The sequence below is a fragment of the Nomascus leucogenys genome, chromosome 4, assembly GCF_006542625.1.
Source record: "Nomascus leucogenys isolate Asia chromosome 4, Asia_NLE_v1, whole genome shotgun sequence".
Classification (NCBI taxonomy): domain Eukaryota; kingdom Metazoa; phylum Chordata; class Mammalia; order Primates; family Hylobatidae; genus Nomascus; species Nomascus leucogenys.
The window spans coordinates 83,859,731-83,877,251 of NC_044384.1; the positions used below are offsets into that span (position 1 = coordinate 83,859,731).

Below are 17,521 nucleotides of genomic sequence, written 5' to 3' on the forward strand. Positions count from 1 at the left end.
GCAGCATAAGAGTGGGTGAGGCGAAGCCAGGGCAGAGGGGGGCGGGAGAAGCTTTTCCTGCATTCAGCTAAGTGCGGCAGAAGAGGGTGGGCGACAGGGCTCTGCGGCGACCCCCGGCCCAAGTCCAGCTCTCCACTGGTACTGCAGCCCCCGTCGCTCAGAAACCTCAGTGGGCTGATCCCGGACCGCCTTAAGCAGCGCCCTCTACACCCAGTCCTTCCAGCTGCTCCCCAACAGCCACTTCGGCCCCCAGCGCCCTCCTTCCACCACAGTCCTGAAGAATCAGGTCCTGCTGAGCCCCGCAGCAAAGCCCCCGACCTGTCCGCGTGCCCCTGCCCCAATCCCCGCCCAGGCTGCAGTCGCCGGCCCGGCCGCCAGGGGGAGCCGACGCGGGGCGGGCGGGTCCGACGCGGTGGGAGGGGGCGGAGCTCTGGAGGCCCCGCCCCGTCCCCGCCCCGCCCGGGCCCCGCCGAGGCTCTGGTCGGTCCGGGACAGACTGGCGGGCGGGCGGGCACTGACGCCGCGGGGCCGGAGCGGGCCGCGCGGTGGGAGCAGCGGCGCCGTCGGTCCCCGTCAGGGCTCCGTGGGTCCCCGACCCGCCTCTGGCCCGGCCATGGCGGGCGCCCAGCCCGGCGTCCACGCGCTGCAGCTGGAGCCGCCCACCGTGGTGGAGACCCTGCGGCGCGGGAGTAAGTTCATCAAATGGGACGAGGTAAGCGCGCGGGCCCCTGCTCCGCCCAGATCCCGGGACTCTTTCAGTCAAGCTCGACCAGACGCTGGGGACCCCCACCCCAGCCTCGCCTGCCTGTGGCGCCACCCTCATCCCAGCCTGGCGGCGCCCCGGAAACTTAAGTCCCCGATCGTCTCCGTAATGAAGACTTTGTCCCCCCAACTCCCAGTCCCTCAGCTCTGGAAAATTTGGCTCCACTCCTTGGCGCAGAGACTTTGAACCCCAATAAACCCCGTCCCCCCGTTTTCTATTCGTTCTTCCCACCGCTCCCTGCCAGACTAATGCTGGTTCCCCGATCCTGGCCTGTTCCCCAGACCCCTGCCCAGCACTAGACTCCCCGGCTGCAGGACCCTGACCTCCAGGCTGGCTCGGGGCATCCTCATTCTGGGTGTGTGCCAGGGCGCCCCTACTCTCCCCGGTGCCCTGCCTGAACAGTCCTCGTCCATTCATCATTTTTCCCCCTGTTCTGGTTGGCACCCCTTCGCCCTGCTTCTGGATCCCAGCCCAGCTCCCTGCTCAGATGGGAGCACCCAGTCACTCCCTAGTGGAGACTTTGCCCCCCAAGTTCCTCCACCCCTGGGAACTTTGCTCCCCACTCCTCAGGCTTGGGACCTTGAACCCCAATACATCCTGGCCCCCCTTTCCCTGTCCTGCCCCTGGTGCTTCCCAAATGCCTGTGTCCCCACCTTCGGCTGCCCATCCCCATCCTGGGTCCCCTCTTCTGCCCCCTGGGCCCCCTCCTTCCCCAGGGCCTCCACCCGGCCGGCCTGAGCTTCCTCGCGGCTCCTTCCCAGTCAGGCCACGGGCCTGGAAGACTCTAGGCTCTTTTCCGGCTGGGTGGGGCCCCGGGGTAGGCGTGGGAGCTGGGGGGAGGAGATGGGGGCGTGGCCTGAAGTGGCAGGTGTGCGAGGAGGGGTGCCTGGGTGCCCCAGGGGCCGGGGGAGACCCCTCCCCCCAGGCTGGCCTGAAGGGAAAAGTTTCTTCTTTTCCTTCCACTGTGATAAACCCAAATAAGGAAGTGGGAACAGGGAGAGGGCCCTGGGGGTGGGGTAGGGGGTGCTGACAGAGGCTTGGGGCAGGAGAGCAGGGGGCCTGGGCTGCCTTTGAGGTCCAGACCCCTGGGGAGAGGTGGGAGGGAAACATTAGGGGCAGTACCCATAGACTCCCCTCTCTGCACACCATTCGGGGGCCTCAGGCCCAGGGTAGGGTTGGGAATCCCGAGAGGGGCCGGGGCTGGGTGTCAGCACACTGAAGTGGGGAGAGGCCCATGCATCTCCAAATTTTGGGGGCCTTCTGCCCCTTCTGTTCCCAGATGAACGCCCATCTTTTGTAAGCAAAGCCTGCCATGGGTGGGGCTGGTGCAATCCCCATTCTCCAGAAGAGGAAACCCAGATCTGGAAAGCAGAGACTTATCCCAGGCCCCACAGTAGGGTGTGGCTGAGGCCAGGAGCTGGGAGCCTGGCAGAAGTCTCCGCTCCCTGCTTCCCAGGTCACAGGACACTGCAACCACACTGCCTGCAAGCAGGTCCTGGCTCCAGTGACCTCGGGCAGGCTACGAAGTGTCCCTGTAACTCAGTGTCCTCATCTGTAAAATGGGAGTGACAACAGCACATGCCTCTTAGGCTGGTTAGGAGGCCTTCGTGTGCTCGAAGATGCTAGGTGCATAGAACTGTACCTGGTGTGCAGTAGGGGCGGTGTGCGTACATGAGATGTATTGATAATAATAGTATTGTCCACCAGACACTGAGCAGCATTTTGGGGGTGGCACCCAACATGAGGTGGGATCTTTTTCTGTCTGGAAGAACCTGGAATAGGAGGGTTCTACCTGTAGTCACTTGGTCACTCTGGCCCTGGCCGAGTCTAAGCCCTGGAGGACAGCCCCTCTGGCTGCTGGTCCTGAGTCACACGAGGTGGCCCTGGGAGTGTGCCAGGGACCGGGCCCTTCTCAGAAAATGGGGCTGGCATGCACTTCCCTGCCCCCTGCCAGCTGCACGGCTGTTTGAGAGAGGAAGAGCTCACTGCCCGGTCCTGAGAGTAGGGCAAGTCCCCTTCTAGGGGGACTGTTCTTCTATAAGATGGGGATGAGCTTTGAGGCTGTAAGGACCCTGGTAGATGTGGTAAGGTGGATAATGAGCTTTGAGGCACACCAAGGGGCCATCATGGTGTCCCAAGGGATGCAGAAGGGCAGTGGGAGTCAGACTTCTCACTTTCATGCCTTAAACATTCTGTAGTGGGGTGAATTGGGGGGCTGCCACTGTCACAGAGCTCTCAGCACTTCTGGGGAAACTGAGCCCAGGATGGGGGCTGAGGACCCCTTCCAGGGGGTGGGTCAGATTTCACGGGTGGAGAAGGAAGGGCAAGGTGTCCTGGCGAAGGGAACATGAGACAAAGCCCTGGGAAAGGTCAGGTAGAATCCTAGGGCCAGAGGGAGGTGAGGCTGGGAAGAGGCGTTGGGGTAGGTGTGACACTGAATGTCACACCTAGGACCTTGGCTTTGTTCTGAGGGCCACAGGCAGCCACACACGACCTGTGGACTGGATGAGGTTTCGTCTTAGCTCATGGGCAGGAACTCTGGGGTGCATGATGGGAGGGCCCCAGGGGCCAGGCCTGTACCACAGCCCTCACTTCCTGACCCCTGCTGCCCTGTGCTGTCCCCAGGAGACCTCCAGTCGGAACCTGGTGACCCTGCGTGTGGACCCCAATGGCTTCTTCTTGTACTGGACGGGCCCCAACATGGTGAGGGTGGCTGCTGGTGCAGCTCGCTCAGGCCAAGGACCCCCGTCCTAGACCCCTGCCCTGCCCGTGGGGGTGGGGCCCGGCTGCAGGCTGAACTCTCCCACTGCTGCCCAGACAGGAAGTGCTCAGGGCAGGAGCTGAGGCTGGGGCTATAGCCAGGGGCTGGTCACTCCCTGACCTGGGTAGGGAGCTTGGAGGCTCCTGGCTATCGCCCTGCAGCCTCTCATACCCAGCCCGGCATCTGGTTCCCCCCAGGAGGTGGACACACTGGACATCAGTTCCATCAGGGACACACGGACAGGCCGGTACGCCCGCCTGCCCAAGGTGAGTGATGGAGCCTGGGAGTGAAGACCACAGTGAGGCTGTGAGGCCTGGGAGCCCTCTCCTCACCCTTCGCTGTCACCTACTCAGGACCCCAAGATCCGGGAAGTTCTGGGCTTTGGGGGTCCCGATGCCCGGCTGGAAGAGAAGCTGATGACGGTGGTGTCTGGGCCAGACCCGGTGAACACAGTGTTCTTGAACTTCATGGCTGTGCAGGATGACACAGCCAAGGTGGGCTGACACCAAGGGGACGAGGGGGGAGTCACTGTCTTATTCCGTGAGTTGGCCATCACTTACCGAACACCTGCTGTGTTCTAGGCTGCTCTGTGACCTACTGTGTACCAGAGACAGTTGTGGACCTGGGTTGTGGCTGGGCAGCCCCTCTGTCCCCCACTCACCGCCTCCCCGTGTATACTGGCCCCCCAGGTCTGGTCCGAGGAGCTGTTCAAGCTGGCTATGAACATCCTGGCTCAGAACGCCTCCCGGAACACCTTCCTGCGCAAAGCGTGAGCCCCAGGCCACCCGAGGGGGAGCCGGGGGGTTCACGTGGCCGTTTTCAGGGTGTGACCTCTTCATCCGCCTTACCAGGTACACGAAGCTGAAGCTGCAGGTGAACCAGGATGGTCGGATCCCCGTCAAGAAGTGAGCACCCCTTCCCCCAGCACCTTCCTCCTGCCCTGACCTTGGTGACCTTTGTCCTCCACTGACCCTGAACCCCTCCTGCCCGCATCAGCATCCTGAAGATGTTCTCAGCAGACAAGAAGCGGGTGGAGACTGCGTTGGAATCCTGTGGCCTCAAATTCAATCGGGTGTGTGGGGTGGGGACAGGGGCAGGGTGGGGTGTCATGGTGGGCACCCACCCTTCCGGGGCTGGCCGCCCCGGCTTCTCACCCCACATTCCTCGACCTCCAGAGTGAGTCCATCCGGCCTGATGAGTTTTCCTTGGAAATCTTTGAGCGGTTCCTGAACAAGCTGTGTCTGCGGCCGGACATTGACAAGATCCTGCTGGAGATGTGAGTGGGCCCGGCCTGCCTCACAGCCCCTGTGCTCTGTGTTTAGTTTCTGCTTAGCGTGCCTCTAGCTCAATGGGGAGAGGGGAAACTGGTGGGCCGGGTCCTGGAGCGCCGGGGGGCGGAGGGGTGCCCACGGAGAACCTGTCGATGATGTGCCTGTGCTCAGAGCCGCCATTTCTTCTTCTTTTTTTTTTTTTTTGAGACGGAGTCTCGCTCTGTCGCCCAGGCTGGAGTGCAGTGGCGCAATCTCGGCTCACTGCAAGCTCCGCCTCCCGGGTTCACGCCATTCTCCTGCCTCAGCCTCTTCGAGTAGCTGGGACTACAGGCGCCCGCCACTACGCCCGGCTAATTTTTTGTATTTTTAGTAGAGACGGGGTTTCACCATGGTCTCGATCTCCTGACCTCGTGATCCGCCCGCCTCGGCCTCCCAAAGTGCTGGGATTATAAGCGTGAGCCACCGCGCCTGGCCCAAAGCCGCCATTTCTGCCCCTCAGTTACAGGCAGCTCTGGGCTAACCCTGTGCCAGGGTTGGTTTAATCAGCCCACTGTGCAATGGGGTCCAAGGCTCAGGCATGTTGTGAGGTCTGGAAGCAAGGGGTGGTGGGCTGACCACTTGGCAGCTCCTAAGCCCCGGCTATTGCCAGTGCCCACTAGTCTGCTGCCTTGACAATCCTGAGTAGTCAGGAGAGTAAAGGGGGAAACTGGGGCCCAGAGGTTGGCCATGACTCACCCAGAGTCCCACTCACTGGGTGCCAGATCCAGGGGCAGGCCTTCTGACTCCCATGCCCAGGGCAAGGGCTTGGCGAGGGGGTGGGAGCCCTGCGAGGCTCTGTCCTGACCCAGCTTCCTGTCCCCTCCAGAGGCGCCAAGGGCAAGCCATACCTGACGCTGGAGCAGCTCATGGACTTCATCAACCAGAAGCAACGCGACCCAAGACTCAACGAAGTGCTGTACCCGCCCCTGCGGCCCTCCCAGGCCCGGCTGCTCATCGAAAAGTATGAGCCCAACCAGCAGTTTCTGGAGCGAGGTGAGCTGGCCGGGGTGCATGTGGGTGGGGGCAGGTGGGACCCCAGCTGACCCTGCTGATCCCCTCCCACCCCAGACCAGATGTCCATGGAGGGCTTTAGCCGCTACCTGGGAGGCGAGGAGAATGGCATCCTGCCCCTGGAAGCCCTGGATCTGAGCACGGACATGACCCAGCCGCTGAGTGCCTACTTCATCAACTCCTCGCATAACACCTATCTCACTGGTGAGCGGGGAGCAAGGGTGGCGCCCGTGACCTCTGCCCTGTGACCCTTGCACAGCCCCACTCCTCCTGGGGCACAGTCCTTTTGGCCCATTTGCTCATTCATCGGCCAGTGCTGGGGATGCAGGCAGGGAACAGGCAGCCAGCCCTGAGCAGTAGGGCCTCATGGTGGCTTTCCCAGGGAAGGGCTGGAATAGCTTGTTTTAGGGCCTGCAGCAGGAGAGACTGCAGGGTGCATTTTTTTTTTTTTTTTTTTTTGAGACAGAGTTTCGCTCTTGTTGCCCAGGTTGGAGTGCAATGTCACGATCTCGGCTCACCGCAACCTCCGCCTCCCCGGTTCAAGCGATTCTCCTGCCTCAGCCTCCCAAGTAGCTGGGATTACAGGCATGCGCCACCACTCCCGGCTAGTTTTGTGTTTTTAGTAGAGATGGGGTTTCTCCATGTTGGTCAGGCTGGTCTCAAACTCTCGACCTTAGGTGATCCCCCCGCCTCGCCCTCCCAAAGCGCTGAGATTATAGGCATGAGCCACCGCGCCCAGCCTGCAGGGTGCTTTTAAGAGGCTGGAAGGGGGTTGGGTGCGGTGACTCATGCCTGTAATCCCAGAACTTTGGGAGGCTAAAGCAGGCAGATCACTTGAGCCCAGGTTTTGAGACCAGTCTGGGCAACATAGCATGACCCCATCTCTACAAATAATTTTTAAAAAATTAGCTGGGCATAGTGGCGCATGTCTGTGGTCCCAGCTGCTTGGGAGGCTGAGGTGGGAGTATTGCTTGGTTCTGGGAAGGCTGAGGCAGGAGTAAGCTGTGATTGCACCACTGCACTCCAGCCTGAGTGACAGAGTGAGACCCTTTCTAAAAAAAAAATTAAATAAATAATAAAGCAGAAAGGAAGCTGGTGGGGCAGGGTGCAGAGTGCTGGAGATAGGTGCCTGCTAAGAGAGGGAGAGCAAGGCAGGGCTAAGCCCAGGGGCCTAGAGGTACTTGGATTCATCCTGAGTGGGAGGGAGAGGCTTTTTGGAGGGTGAAGCAGAAGAGGTGATGTGATCTGATATGATATGTTTTTAGAAGGATGATGCCAGCTGCTCTATAGAGATTGGATTGAGGCCAGGCACAGTGGTTCACGCCTGTAATCCCAGAACTTTGAGAGGCTGAGGCGTGTGGATCACCTGAGGTCAGGAGTTCGAGACCAGCCTGGCCAACATGGTGAACCCCGTCTCTACTAAAAATACAAAAATTAGCCAGGCATGGTGGTGGGCAGCTGTAATCCCAGCTACCTGGGAGGCTGAGGCAGGAGAATCGCTTGAACCAGGGAGGCAGAGGTTGCAGTGAGCCGAGGTCGTGCCACCGCACTCCAGCCTGGGTGACAGAGCGAGATTCCGTCTCAAAAAAAAAAAAAGAGATTGGATTGGAGGCAGGGAGGCCTGGAGTCTTCCACACAGGAGGTGGTGTGAGCTGTGCCAGGGCTGAGGTGGGCGGAGGGAGTGAGGAGAGGGAGGGATTGTTGAGGCAGTGGGGAGCTATAGTGAGTCTCAGGGATGACTCCCCAGCTCACGCTGGTGGGATGGACAGGTGGTGGGTATCCATCTGAGAGACGGAGAGCCCTCTGCAAATCCAGCATGGCCTGGTTCCAGGTGGGGCCAGGGTGGTGAGGAGCTGGGCTGGTGGGCGGCCTTGGTGACGGAGCGTCGCCCCCAGCGGGGCAGCTGGCTGGGACCTCGTCGGTGGAGATGTACCGCCAGGCACTGCTATGGGGCTGCCGCTGCGTGGAGCTGGACGTGTGGAAGGGACGGCCGCCCGAGGAGGAGCCCTTCATTACCCACGGCTTCACCATGACCACGGAGGTGCCTCTGCGCGACGTGCTGGAGGCCATTGCCGAGACTGCCTTCAAGACCTCGCCCTACCCCGTTATCCTTTCCTTCGAGAACCACGTGGACTCGTGAGTAAGCCCCTGGCATGAAACCCCATGGACCCGGGGACAGCCCTCCCACCTCAGCGCTGTTGGACTGCTCAGGGACCTCCAACCCTGCGAACTGTCACTGACATGTCTTGTAGACCCCAGCTTCCCCTGGGGACCTCTGACCTCTGACCTCGGTTCCACAGGGCAAAGCAGCAGGCAAAGATGGCTGAATACTGCCGCTCCATCTTTGGAGATGCGCTACTCATTGAGCCTCTGGACAAGTACCCGGTATGGGGGCTCGGAGCGAGGGGGGTGGCGTGGGGGCCAGGGTGCTGCGGACCCGGTCCAGGGCCCTGACTCGTCTATGCCTGCCCAGCTGGCCCCAGGCGTTCCCCTGCCCAGCCCCCAGGACCTGATGGGACGTATCCTGGTGAAGAACAAGAAGCGGCACCGACCCAGCGCAGGTGGCCCAGACAGTGCCGGGCGCAAGCGGCCCCTGGAGCAGAGCAATTCTGCCCTGAGCGAGAGCTCCGCGGCCACCGAGCCCTCCTCCCCGCAGCTTGGTAGGCCCCAGCCCGGCCCGCCACCCTGACCTGACCCAGCCTCTGGCCTCATGCTCCAGGCGCCGTGACACTTCATCCCAGACCCCCAGCCCTTCCTCCTGCCTCGCTGCACGCCTGTTCCCACAACCGGCCTGTCTCCTCACCACCTGTCAGCTGGTGTGGGGCCTCTGACCCCTGACCTCAGGTGCACGTCTCACTGAGCTGCACCCCAGCTCCTGACTCCCAACCTCAGCCTCTCACCTCTCAGAGCCTTCCCACAACCCGGTGATGGCTCTGAAGGCTGACCTCTGACCTCAGTAAACCACATCCCACACTGGGTGTGACTTCAGGCCCCTAAGCTCGCATTGAGTCCACCTGCCCAGTTGGTTATCATTTCAGCTGACCTCTGACCTCTCACCCCTGACTATTCACCTCACTATGCCCCCTCCTTAGACATGGCTGTGACTTACCCCTGACCTGTAACCCCTCTATGTCATCCCTTACCCTTCTATTAAGGCTGTGGTACGCTACTTCCTGACTTCTCACCCCACTGAACCACCCTATCTACCTCCCTGCTGAATATCACTCCAGACCTTTACCTTTGACCTATGACCCCTCTCAACCACTACTGGGTTTAATACCGCCTGACCCCTGACCTATAGGCCTCTCCCCAAGCCACACTGCCCTGAGAGTACCCCTTGAATTCCCCACTGAGTCACCTCTGCACACACTGGGAAAAACCCCTCCAGGCTTCCTAAGCAGCTGTGTGGTCCTGACCCCTGACCCTGTAGCCCTGTCCTCTGCAGGGTCTCCCAGCTCTGACAGCTGCCCAGGCCTGAGCAATGGGGAGGAGGTGGGGCTTGAGAAGCCCAGCCTGGAGCCTCAGAAGTCTCTGGGCGAGGAGGGCCTGAACCGGGGCCCCTATGTTCTTGGACCTGCTGACCGTGAGGATGAGGAGGAAGATGAGGAAGAGGAGGAACAGACAGACCCCAAAAAGCCAACTACAGATGAGGTCAGGCCCACAGAGTGGGCAGGTGGGGGAGGTAGCATCTATTTACCTCCCAGGGGGCTGGGTCTGACCATCAACAAGACTGACATCACCCCTGCCTCCTGGGGCTCAGTGTGGGTGTGAGTGAAGGTGGGAGGAGGGGTCTTCAGTCATCAGGCATGGAAACAAGCATACAGTTCTGCTGGTGAGGTGGCCCGGGAGGTTCGAGTTAGGGTACAGAACTGGCAGAGGACAGGGAGTCTGCCCTGGGCAGGGAGGTGGGGCAGGGAGACCTCAGGAATGGGGGACAGCATGTGCAAAGGTCCTGGGGCAGGGCCAGGGGGTGCAGGAGGCGGGAACATTGTCATGGGGAGCATTGAGTAGCTGTGAGGAGTAGTACAGAAAAAATCAGTCTGAGCTGGGCGTGGTGGCTCACACCTGTGATCCCAGCTACTCGGGAGGCTGAGGCACGAGAATCCCTTGAACCTGGGAGGTGGAGGTTGCAGTGAGCTGATGCAGTGAGCTCAGATTGCACCATTGCACTCCAGCCTGGGCTACAAAGGGAGACTCTGTCTCCAAAAAAAAAAAAAAAAAAAAAGGCATTGGTATAAAGACAATTACTGGAGCAATTAGTGAAATTTAAAGATGGACTACATATTAGATAATGTAGATAATATGTCAGTGTTTTGTTTCCTGAATTTAATTATTGGAGTTCTAGAAGAGAATGTCCATATATGCTGAAGTATTTATGGGTAAAGGGTCATGATGTCTATAATTTACTCCCAAATGATTCAGTAAAAGTAATGATAATTGTAACACCTATATGGGCCAGGCGAGGTGATTCATGCCTGTAATCCCAGCACTTTGGGAGGCTGAGGTGGGCGAGTCACCTGAGGTTGGGAGGTTCAAGACCAGCCTGGCCAACATGGTGAAACCCCATCTCTACTAAAAATACATAAATTAGTCGGGCAAGGTGGCGGGCGCCTGTAATCCCAGCTACTTGGGAGGCTGAGGCAGGAAAATTGCTTGAGCTGGGTGGTGTCCAGGGCGCATCAGTGAGACCCCAGGGAGAAGATTGTCGGCACCACCAGCAGTGTGTGTATAGTGGTGGGAAGAGGGTCAGCACCTCCTTCATGGGGGGCAGGTGAGGGAATGGCCAGCTGTGGCGGGAATGGCACTGCTGACCCTGGGTTGGGGCCCATAGGGCACGGCCAGCAGCGAGGTGAATGCCACTGAGGAGATGTCCACGCTTGTTAACTACATCGAGCCTGTCAAGTTCAAGTCCTTTGAGGCTGCTCGAAGTGAGTAGGGGTGGGTGGCAGGCATGGGAGCTTGCCCAGCTCAGCCCTGCCAGGTCTGACGCCCTTTCTTGGCTCACCCCTAAGAGAGAAACAAATGCTTCGAGATGTCGTCCTTCGTGGAGACCAAGGCCATGGAGCAACTGACCAAGAGCCCCATGGAGTTTGTGGAGTATCCTTTGAAGGTGCTGTGGGCGGGCAGGCCAGGGTGGGGCCTCGGAGGCCGGCTCCGATGTTCTGTCCCCACATGTGCCACCTGCACAGGGTGCTGGCCCTCCGGCAGCCCTCCTGCACCCTGGCCTGGAGTTTGGGCAGGTCCAGGCAGTCTCAGGGGGCATGGCTAGGCTGAGAAATGGAGGCCGGGTGTGGGGGGGTCACAGGAGCACCTGGCTGAGGCTGGAGGTGGAGGCTGACAGGGTGGGCCCTGGCACCTGTGTGGCCCCTGACCACCAACCTCAGATACAACAAGCAGCAGCTCAGCCGCATCTACCCCAAGGGCACCCGCGTGGACTCCTCCAACTATATGCCCCAGCTCTTCTGGAACGTAGGGTGCCAGCTTGTTGCACTGAACTTCCAGACCCTCGGTGAGCCCTGGCCCCCTCCATCTTGACCCCGGCCCTCAGTCTTACTGACTTCTGACCCACGATCCTGCTGGTCTTGCCTGAATGGACCTCTGACCCTGTCTAATCCCAGATCCCAGGGGAACCCAGCCCCCGACTCACCCCGCCTCCTGCCCTTGGCTGATGCCAGACCCCTCCCCTGTCTGATCTGTTCTGGATCTGGACCCTGCTGCCATTTGAGCCCACCCCTGACCCTGGACCTTGGATGCCATCTGACCTGATGATCTCCCATTCCCCACATGGCACCGTCCTGCCTGATCCCTGGCCCTGCTCGACTTGCCCATGGCACCCCAGATGTGGCGATGCAGCTCAACGCGGGCGTTTTTGAGTACAATGGGCGCAGCGGGTACCTGCTCAAGCCGGAGTTCATGCGGCGGCCGGACAAGTCCTTCGACCCCTTCACTGAGGTCATCGTGGATGGCATCGTGGCCAATGCCTTGCGGGTCAAGGTGGGGCCTGGGGGGGGGCTCAGGCCAGGGGTGTCCTGGGGGCAGGACTCTCAGCATCCGCCTCACCCTCCTTGGCCCACCCCCCAGGTGATCTCAGGGCAGTTCCTGTCCGACAGGAAGGTGGGCATCTACGTGGAGGTGGACATGTTTGGCCTCCCTGTTGACACGCGGCGCAAGTACCGCACCCGGACCTCTCAGGGGAACTCGTTCAACCCCGTGTGGGACGAGGAGCCCTTCGACTTCCCCAAGGTGAGCCTGGCCCCCGCACCCGTCCAGGCACAGGCAGATCCAGCCCAGACCTGGCTCTCAGCTGGGAGAACAGGAACCAGGCACACCGTTGGCGACTGGGGATCAGAAAGTGGGGGGCGCCATGGGTCCCCCAGGACCTGCCTGTCTGAGCGTCAGGCTCCCTGCCTTCCTCAGGGTAAGAGACCAGGGTGAGAAGGTGAGATGGGGGTTGGGGGGTGTCAGCTAGACGTCTTTTGTCCCCTGCAAGGAGTGGACACAGCCTGCCCTGTTTCCGAGGCAGGAGCTGAGGTCACAACCCCAAGCTCATATGCGCTCTTCCGCACCCCGCACGGCCCTACATGGACGCGGCCTATGCTCCCAGCCTGGGCGCGTGTGTTCTTGGTTTCCTGCTCATGGCTTACTCCCGTTTCTAAATTGGTGATGACCAGAACTGTCTGTGGGGGCCCTGGAGGGGCCTGGCTGCCTGTCATCTTGCCTCAGGGTCTGATGGCTGCAGTCATCCATTAAGCCAGGACATGAAGTGGGGTCAGCCATCAACTTAGTGGCGATGGTGACTGATGGTCAGTAGGTCAGCTCTTCTGAAGGTCTGCTCTGTTAGGCTTTGATGGCTGTGGTTAGCTGTGGCCTGGTAGCCACGGTGGCCCAGGGTCAGCCCCGCGGCTCAGCTCCAGTCTGGCCCACAGGTGGTGCTGCCCACGCTGGCTTCACTTCGCATCGCAGCCTTTGAGGAGGGGGGTAAATTCGTAGGGCACCGGATCCTGCCTGTCTCTGCCATCCGCTCCGGTGAGGCCTTGGTGGGCTCTGGGCAGCACAGTGGGCAGTGGGTAGGGCTCCCGCCGGGCCCAGCAACCCAACCTTGCCTTCCTGCCCACACAGGGTACCACTACGTCTGCCTGCGGAATGAGGCCAACCAACCGCTCTGCCTGCCAGCCCTGCTCATCTACACCGAAGCCTCGGACTACATTCCTGACGACCACCAGGGTGAGCTGGGGGTGGGCGGGGCCGGCCTGGCCAGGGAATGTGAGGGACAATGGCCACCCCCAGGGCCTGGGAGTGGCCAAGCTGGATGGCCCCGACTGAGTGGGGAACAGATCCGAGGACAAGTTCAGGAATGCCTCATTGAGACCAGAGGTGGCGGGTGGGGGCGGCCTGGGGGTTCTGTCTCTGAGACCCTGGCCTTCTGCCTCCCCCCAGACTACGCGGAGGCCCTGATCAACCCCATTAAGCACGTCAGCCTGATGGACCAGAGGGCCCGGCAGCTGGCCGCCCTCATTGGGGAGAGTGAGGTGAGCTGGGGCAGGGCAGGGCTCAGGCTCACTGTGACCCAGGGGGCCGCTGGACACGACTGCTGTGGCCATGTGAGGAGGGGGCTTCTGGTCTCTTTCGCGCAGTAGGCTTGGCAGCCCTGGGATTTTGAGGAGATGAAAACCACCCATTTGCATTCGGGAGGCCTTCAGGTCAGACCTGGGCTGGAATTCCTCCAGCTCCATGCAGGCTCGGAGTAGGGGTACAGGGGTCCCAGCCACTTCGTCAGGGCAGTGTGAAGCCACAGAAGCTGTTCAGACATGGTGTCCTGGGAGCCATGAGGAGGGCAGTGGCTTCCGTGGGGAGGGGTCAGGCGCAGAGGTTCACCTGCGCTTCCAGACCCAGTCCCCCCGGGGCCTGCGGCAGGCGGGCGGCGAGAGATGACTGCAATTAGGGCTGCCCGGAGCTGTTAGCGGAGAGGCTGGTGCCCACTCTGCGGTTGAGTCCTCTGTTGATTTAATCAGGAGCTGAGCAGCAAGGAAAATGAGCGACTGTAGGCAAGGCTGGGGTACATGGGCAGGGGAGGAGAGGAGGCTTGGGGCTGGGCCAGGCCTTTCCAGAACAATCTGGGAGTTCCTGAGCACATGCAGTGGGCTGGCATTCTGTTATCTTCCCCACAGCCCATGTGGAAAAGGGGTCTAGAAAGGCTTGATTTATAGCTCTTCTCATGCAGACAGCCTCCTGTTACAGAGCAGCCCAGCAGTGGCTTGGATTAAGCAAGGCTGACGAGTGCTAGGAGCCCCAGGAGGTGGTAGAGGACAGAAGGGTCTGGAGGGAACATTTCTGGAAAGAGCATTCTCCTTCCTCCCTATAGGCTCAGGCTGGCCAAGAGGCATGCCAGGACACCCAGTCTCAGCAGCTGGGGTCTCAGCCGTCCTCAAACCCCACCCCTAGCCCACTGGATGCCTCCCCCCGCCGGCCCCCTGGCCCCACCACCTCCCCTACCAGCACCTCCCTCAGCAGCCCAGGTAAGGAATGGCCTGGATCGGGGGTGGGCTGCGGGGAGGCACCCCACCACCCTGTCCAGCTCCTCACAGGGCCTCTGCTCCCCAGGGCAGCGCGACGATCTCATCGCCAGCATCCTCTCAGGTAAGGGAGGGATACCTGGAGGCGGGGGGCTGCCTTGCAGGTTCTCCCACCCCCCACCCACCTTTGCTCTGCCGCTCCCAGAGGTGGCCCCCACCCCGCTGGACGAGCTCCGAGGTCACAAGGCTCTGGTCAAGCTCCGGAGCCGGCAAGAGCGAGACCTGCGGGAGCTGCGCAAGAAGCATCAGCGGAAGGCAGTCACCCTCACCCGCCGCCTGCTGGATGGCCTGGCTCAGGCACAGGCTGAGGGCAGGTGCCGCCCGCGGCCAGGTGCCCTGTGAGTGTCTGGGCCACCTGTGTGCTATGTGTGCTGGGTGCGCTGATGTGAACATGGGGGTCGGTGGGCATGGAGAGATGGCAAGAGCCGCTCCTTGACCTCCAGGGAGGAGGGTTCAGTACAAGGACGGAGGAGGCTTTCCATACCAGGCGTCCCTGTGTCCCCCAGGGAGTGACATCTCTTTTGAAGTCCGTGAGGAGCTTGTTGCCCAAACAGGCTCCCATCACTTGGGTGGAGCTAACAGGCCTCCTGTTTTGCATAACAGACCTGGCCCCATGGGATGGTGTCTGCCATCGCTTGCCAGGATGTGCCCCCCTACACACCCTCCCCATCCCAGTCCATGTGACGGACCCAAGATCACCCAGAGGGGTTCTCCTCGCAGAGGTGGGGCCGCTGATGTGGAAGACATGAAAGAGGGGGAGGACGAGGCAAAGCGGTATCAGGAGTTCCAGAACAGACAGGTGCAGAGCCTGCTGGAGCTGCGGGAGGCCCAGGTGGATGCAGAGGCCCAGCGGAGGCTGGAACACCTGAGACAGGTAGGGGGCCTGCAGTGGCCAGGGAAAGCCTCCTGGATAGACCCGTCATCAGCCCGGCGTCACCTGTCGGCTCCCTGTGTCCACAGGCTCTGCAGCGGCTCAGGGAGGTTGCCCTTGATGCAAACACAACTCAGTTCAAGAGGCTGAAAGAGATGAACGAGAGGTGAAAGCCGAGGATTGTCTATGGGAAGAGCTGGGGACTTCTAGTACCAGAAGGAGGGCAGAGTCTGTGCTTCTGCCGCTGACCCCTCCTCTTCCCCTGCTGGCTTCTCCAGGGAGAAGAAGGAGCTGCAGAAGATCCTGGACAGAAAGCGCCATAACAGCATCTCGGAGGCCAAGACAAGGGACAAGCATAAGAAGGAGGCGTAAGGGCATCGGGGCCAGGGACCATCTGGGTACTGGGGAGGCAGGGCAGGTGTCTGGGCCCCGAGCCATCCTTCGTTGCTCCTGTGCAGGGAACTGACGGAGATTAACCGTCGGCACATCACTGAGTCAGTCAACTCCATCCGTCGGGTGAGTCAGGCTCCCGGGCCACCCTACCCCACCTCCCTTCCTTCACTCATCAGACACCCGTCTCCGTGCCTGGCCTGGTGCCACATTGCCCTCAAGGTTCTTCTAGAGCCTTTCTCAGGTGCCCAACAGCCCTGGGGTACCCACATCATACCCAAAGCCAACTGTTTGTACCAGTGCCCCTGGCTTTGGTGTCCTTGGGCCCAGTCCTCTCACAACCCTGATACATCACCCTGGGAGCCTTCGCCCACCTGACTTCTTTATTTTTCTTTGAGACAGAGTCTCGCTCTGTTGCCCAGGCTGGAGTGCAGTGGTGCGATCTTGGCTCACTGCAACCTCTGCCTCTTGGGTTCAAGCAATTCTCTTGCCTCAGCTTCCCGAGTAGCTGGGATTATAGGCATCAGTCACCACGCCCGGCTAATTTTTGTATTTTTAGTAGAGATGGGGTTTCACCATGTTGGCCACGCTGGTCTCGAACTTCTGACCTCAGGTGATCTGCCCACCTCAGCCTCCCAAAGTGCTGGGATTATAGGTGTGAGCCACTGCGCCCGGCCTCGCCCACCTGACTTCTATACCCAGCCAGAGCCTCGAGGCTCTAGCCCTTCCCTCAGGGCCCCTCAGCTGAGACCTTGCCCACCCCTGTAGCTGGAGGAGGCCCAGAAACAGCGGCATGACCGTCTTGTGGCTGGGCAGCAGCAGGTCCTGCAACAGCTGGCAGAAGAGGAGCCCAAGGTGAGGCCATGGGCGAACAGATGGGCAGACGGGGTGCAAGGCAGCCAGGCCTCGCCTGTGATGCCCGTCCTCCTCCCACAGCTGCTGGCCCAGCTGGCCCAGGAGTGTCAGGAGCAGCGGGCAAGGCTCCCCCAGGAGATCCGCCGGAGCCTGCTGGGCGAGATGCCGGAGGGGCTGGGGGACGGGCCTCTGGTGGCCTGTGCCAGCAACGGTCACGCACCCGGGAGCAGTGGGCACCTGTCGGGCGCTGACTCGGAGAGCCAGGAGGAGAACACGCAGCTCTGAACTGGCTGAGCGAGGTGGCCACAGGGCCAGGGTGGGCGCTGGGTGGAGGGCAGGAGGCAACGACACTAATGCTTTTTTTTTTTCTTTTAACTTTTTATCTAGAAATTTTATTTTTTTAAACCCGGGGCAAGTACCTCAGCTAACTCCCTTCATCCTCCTGGGGCCTCTCCTTCCTGCCCTCAGTCTTAGGTTAGGGCCCTGGTCAGGGCTTTGCACCCCGTGACACCCACACCCTCGAGCTAGCAGTGTCTCCTCCCTTCCCCGGGAGAGCTGGCTGGAGACTTGGAGCTCCGGGAAATAGGAGTCACATTTTTTTCTCTACTCTTTGGGGATTTTTTTTACATGAATAAAAGTGGATTTCAGGGACCCTGTGTGCAGTGTGATTTGGGGTGACAGGACTCTGGGCCCTAAGTTTCCTCATCTATAAAATGGGCTTTGGGCGTTTGGTGGGGTTGAGGTCACCCCTCTAGCCAAGGGCTGCTGGGTTGAACCTGAGCTTGCCCTGCTGAGTCTGCTGAGCTTCCGTGGCCTTCTGCTTGTGCCCTCTGCCCCCAAGCCACTGTTCCTGTTCCCTCATCCCCACGTCTTTCGTCTCTCTGAGGCTCTCCTTGTTCTCTCTTCGCTGAGGCTCAGGCCTCTGCTTCAGGAAGCCTTCCCTGCCCCCCTTCCTGTGGCCTGATATGACCCAAACGCCTAGCATCT

General features: G+C 60.6%; 1 protein-coding gene across 1 annotated transcript; it reads left to right on the top strand.

Annotated features, from left to right (window-relative positions):
• The first annotated feature begins 447 nt into the window (after positions 1–447).
• PLCB3 (phospholipase C beta 3) lies at positions 448–17,185 on the top strand. The gene is made up of 31 exons (XM_003274155.4): positions 448–712; positions 3,389–3,466; positions 3,722–3,790; positions 3,878–4,018; positions 4,214–4,293; positions 4,376–4,429; positions 4,521–4,596; positions 4,700–4,800; positions 5,661–5,827; positions 5,903–6,049; positions 7,741–7,981; positions 8,146–8,230; positions 8,319–8,505; positions 9,291–9,496; positions 10,677–10,773; positions 10,858–10,942; positions 11,230–11,354; positions 11,685–11,839; positions 11,927–12,088; positions 12,772–12,871; positions 12,965–13,069; positions 13,283–13,374; positions 14,208–14,361; positions 14,447–14,482; positions 14,564–14,756; positions 15,139–15,292; positions 15,379–15,455; positions 15,568–15,657; positions 15,748–15,805; positions 16,448–16,534; positions 16,616–17,185. The coding sequence occupies exons 1-31, from the start codon at positions 614–616 to the stop codon at positions 16,817–16,819; spliced, it is 3,705 nt and encodes a 1,234-aa protein (XP_003274203.1). The 5' UTR covers positions 448–613; the 3' UTR covers positions 16,820–17,185.
• Positions 17,186–17,521: the final 336 nt, after the last annotated feature.

Coding starts and splice junctions, on each gene's coding strand:
- PLCB3 (XM_003274155.4), top strand. CDS start 614: ATGGCGGGCGCCCAGCCCGGCGTCCACGCGCTGCAGCTGGAGCCGCCC. Junction 10,943..11,229: donor AGCCCCATGGAGTTTGTGGA/GTATCCTTTGAA, acceptor CACCAACCTCAG/ATACAACAAGCAGCAGCTCA. Junction 11,355..11,684: donor ACTGAACTTCCAGACCCTCG/GTGAGCCCTGGC, acceptor ATGGCACCCCAG/ATGTGGCGATGCAGCTCAAC.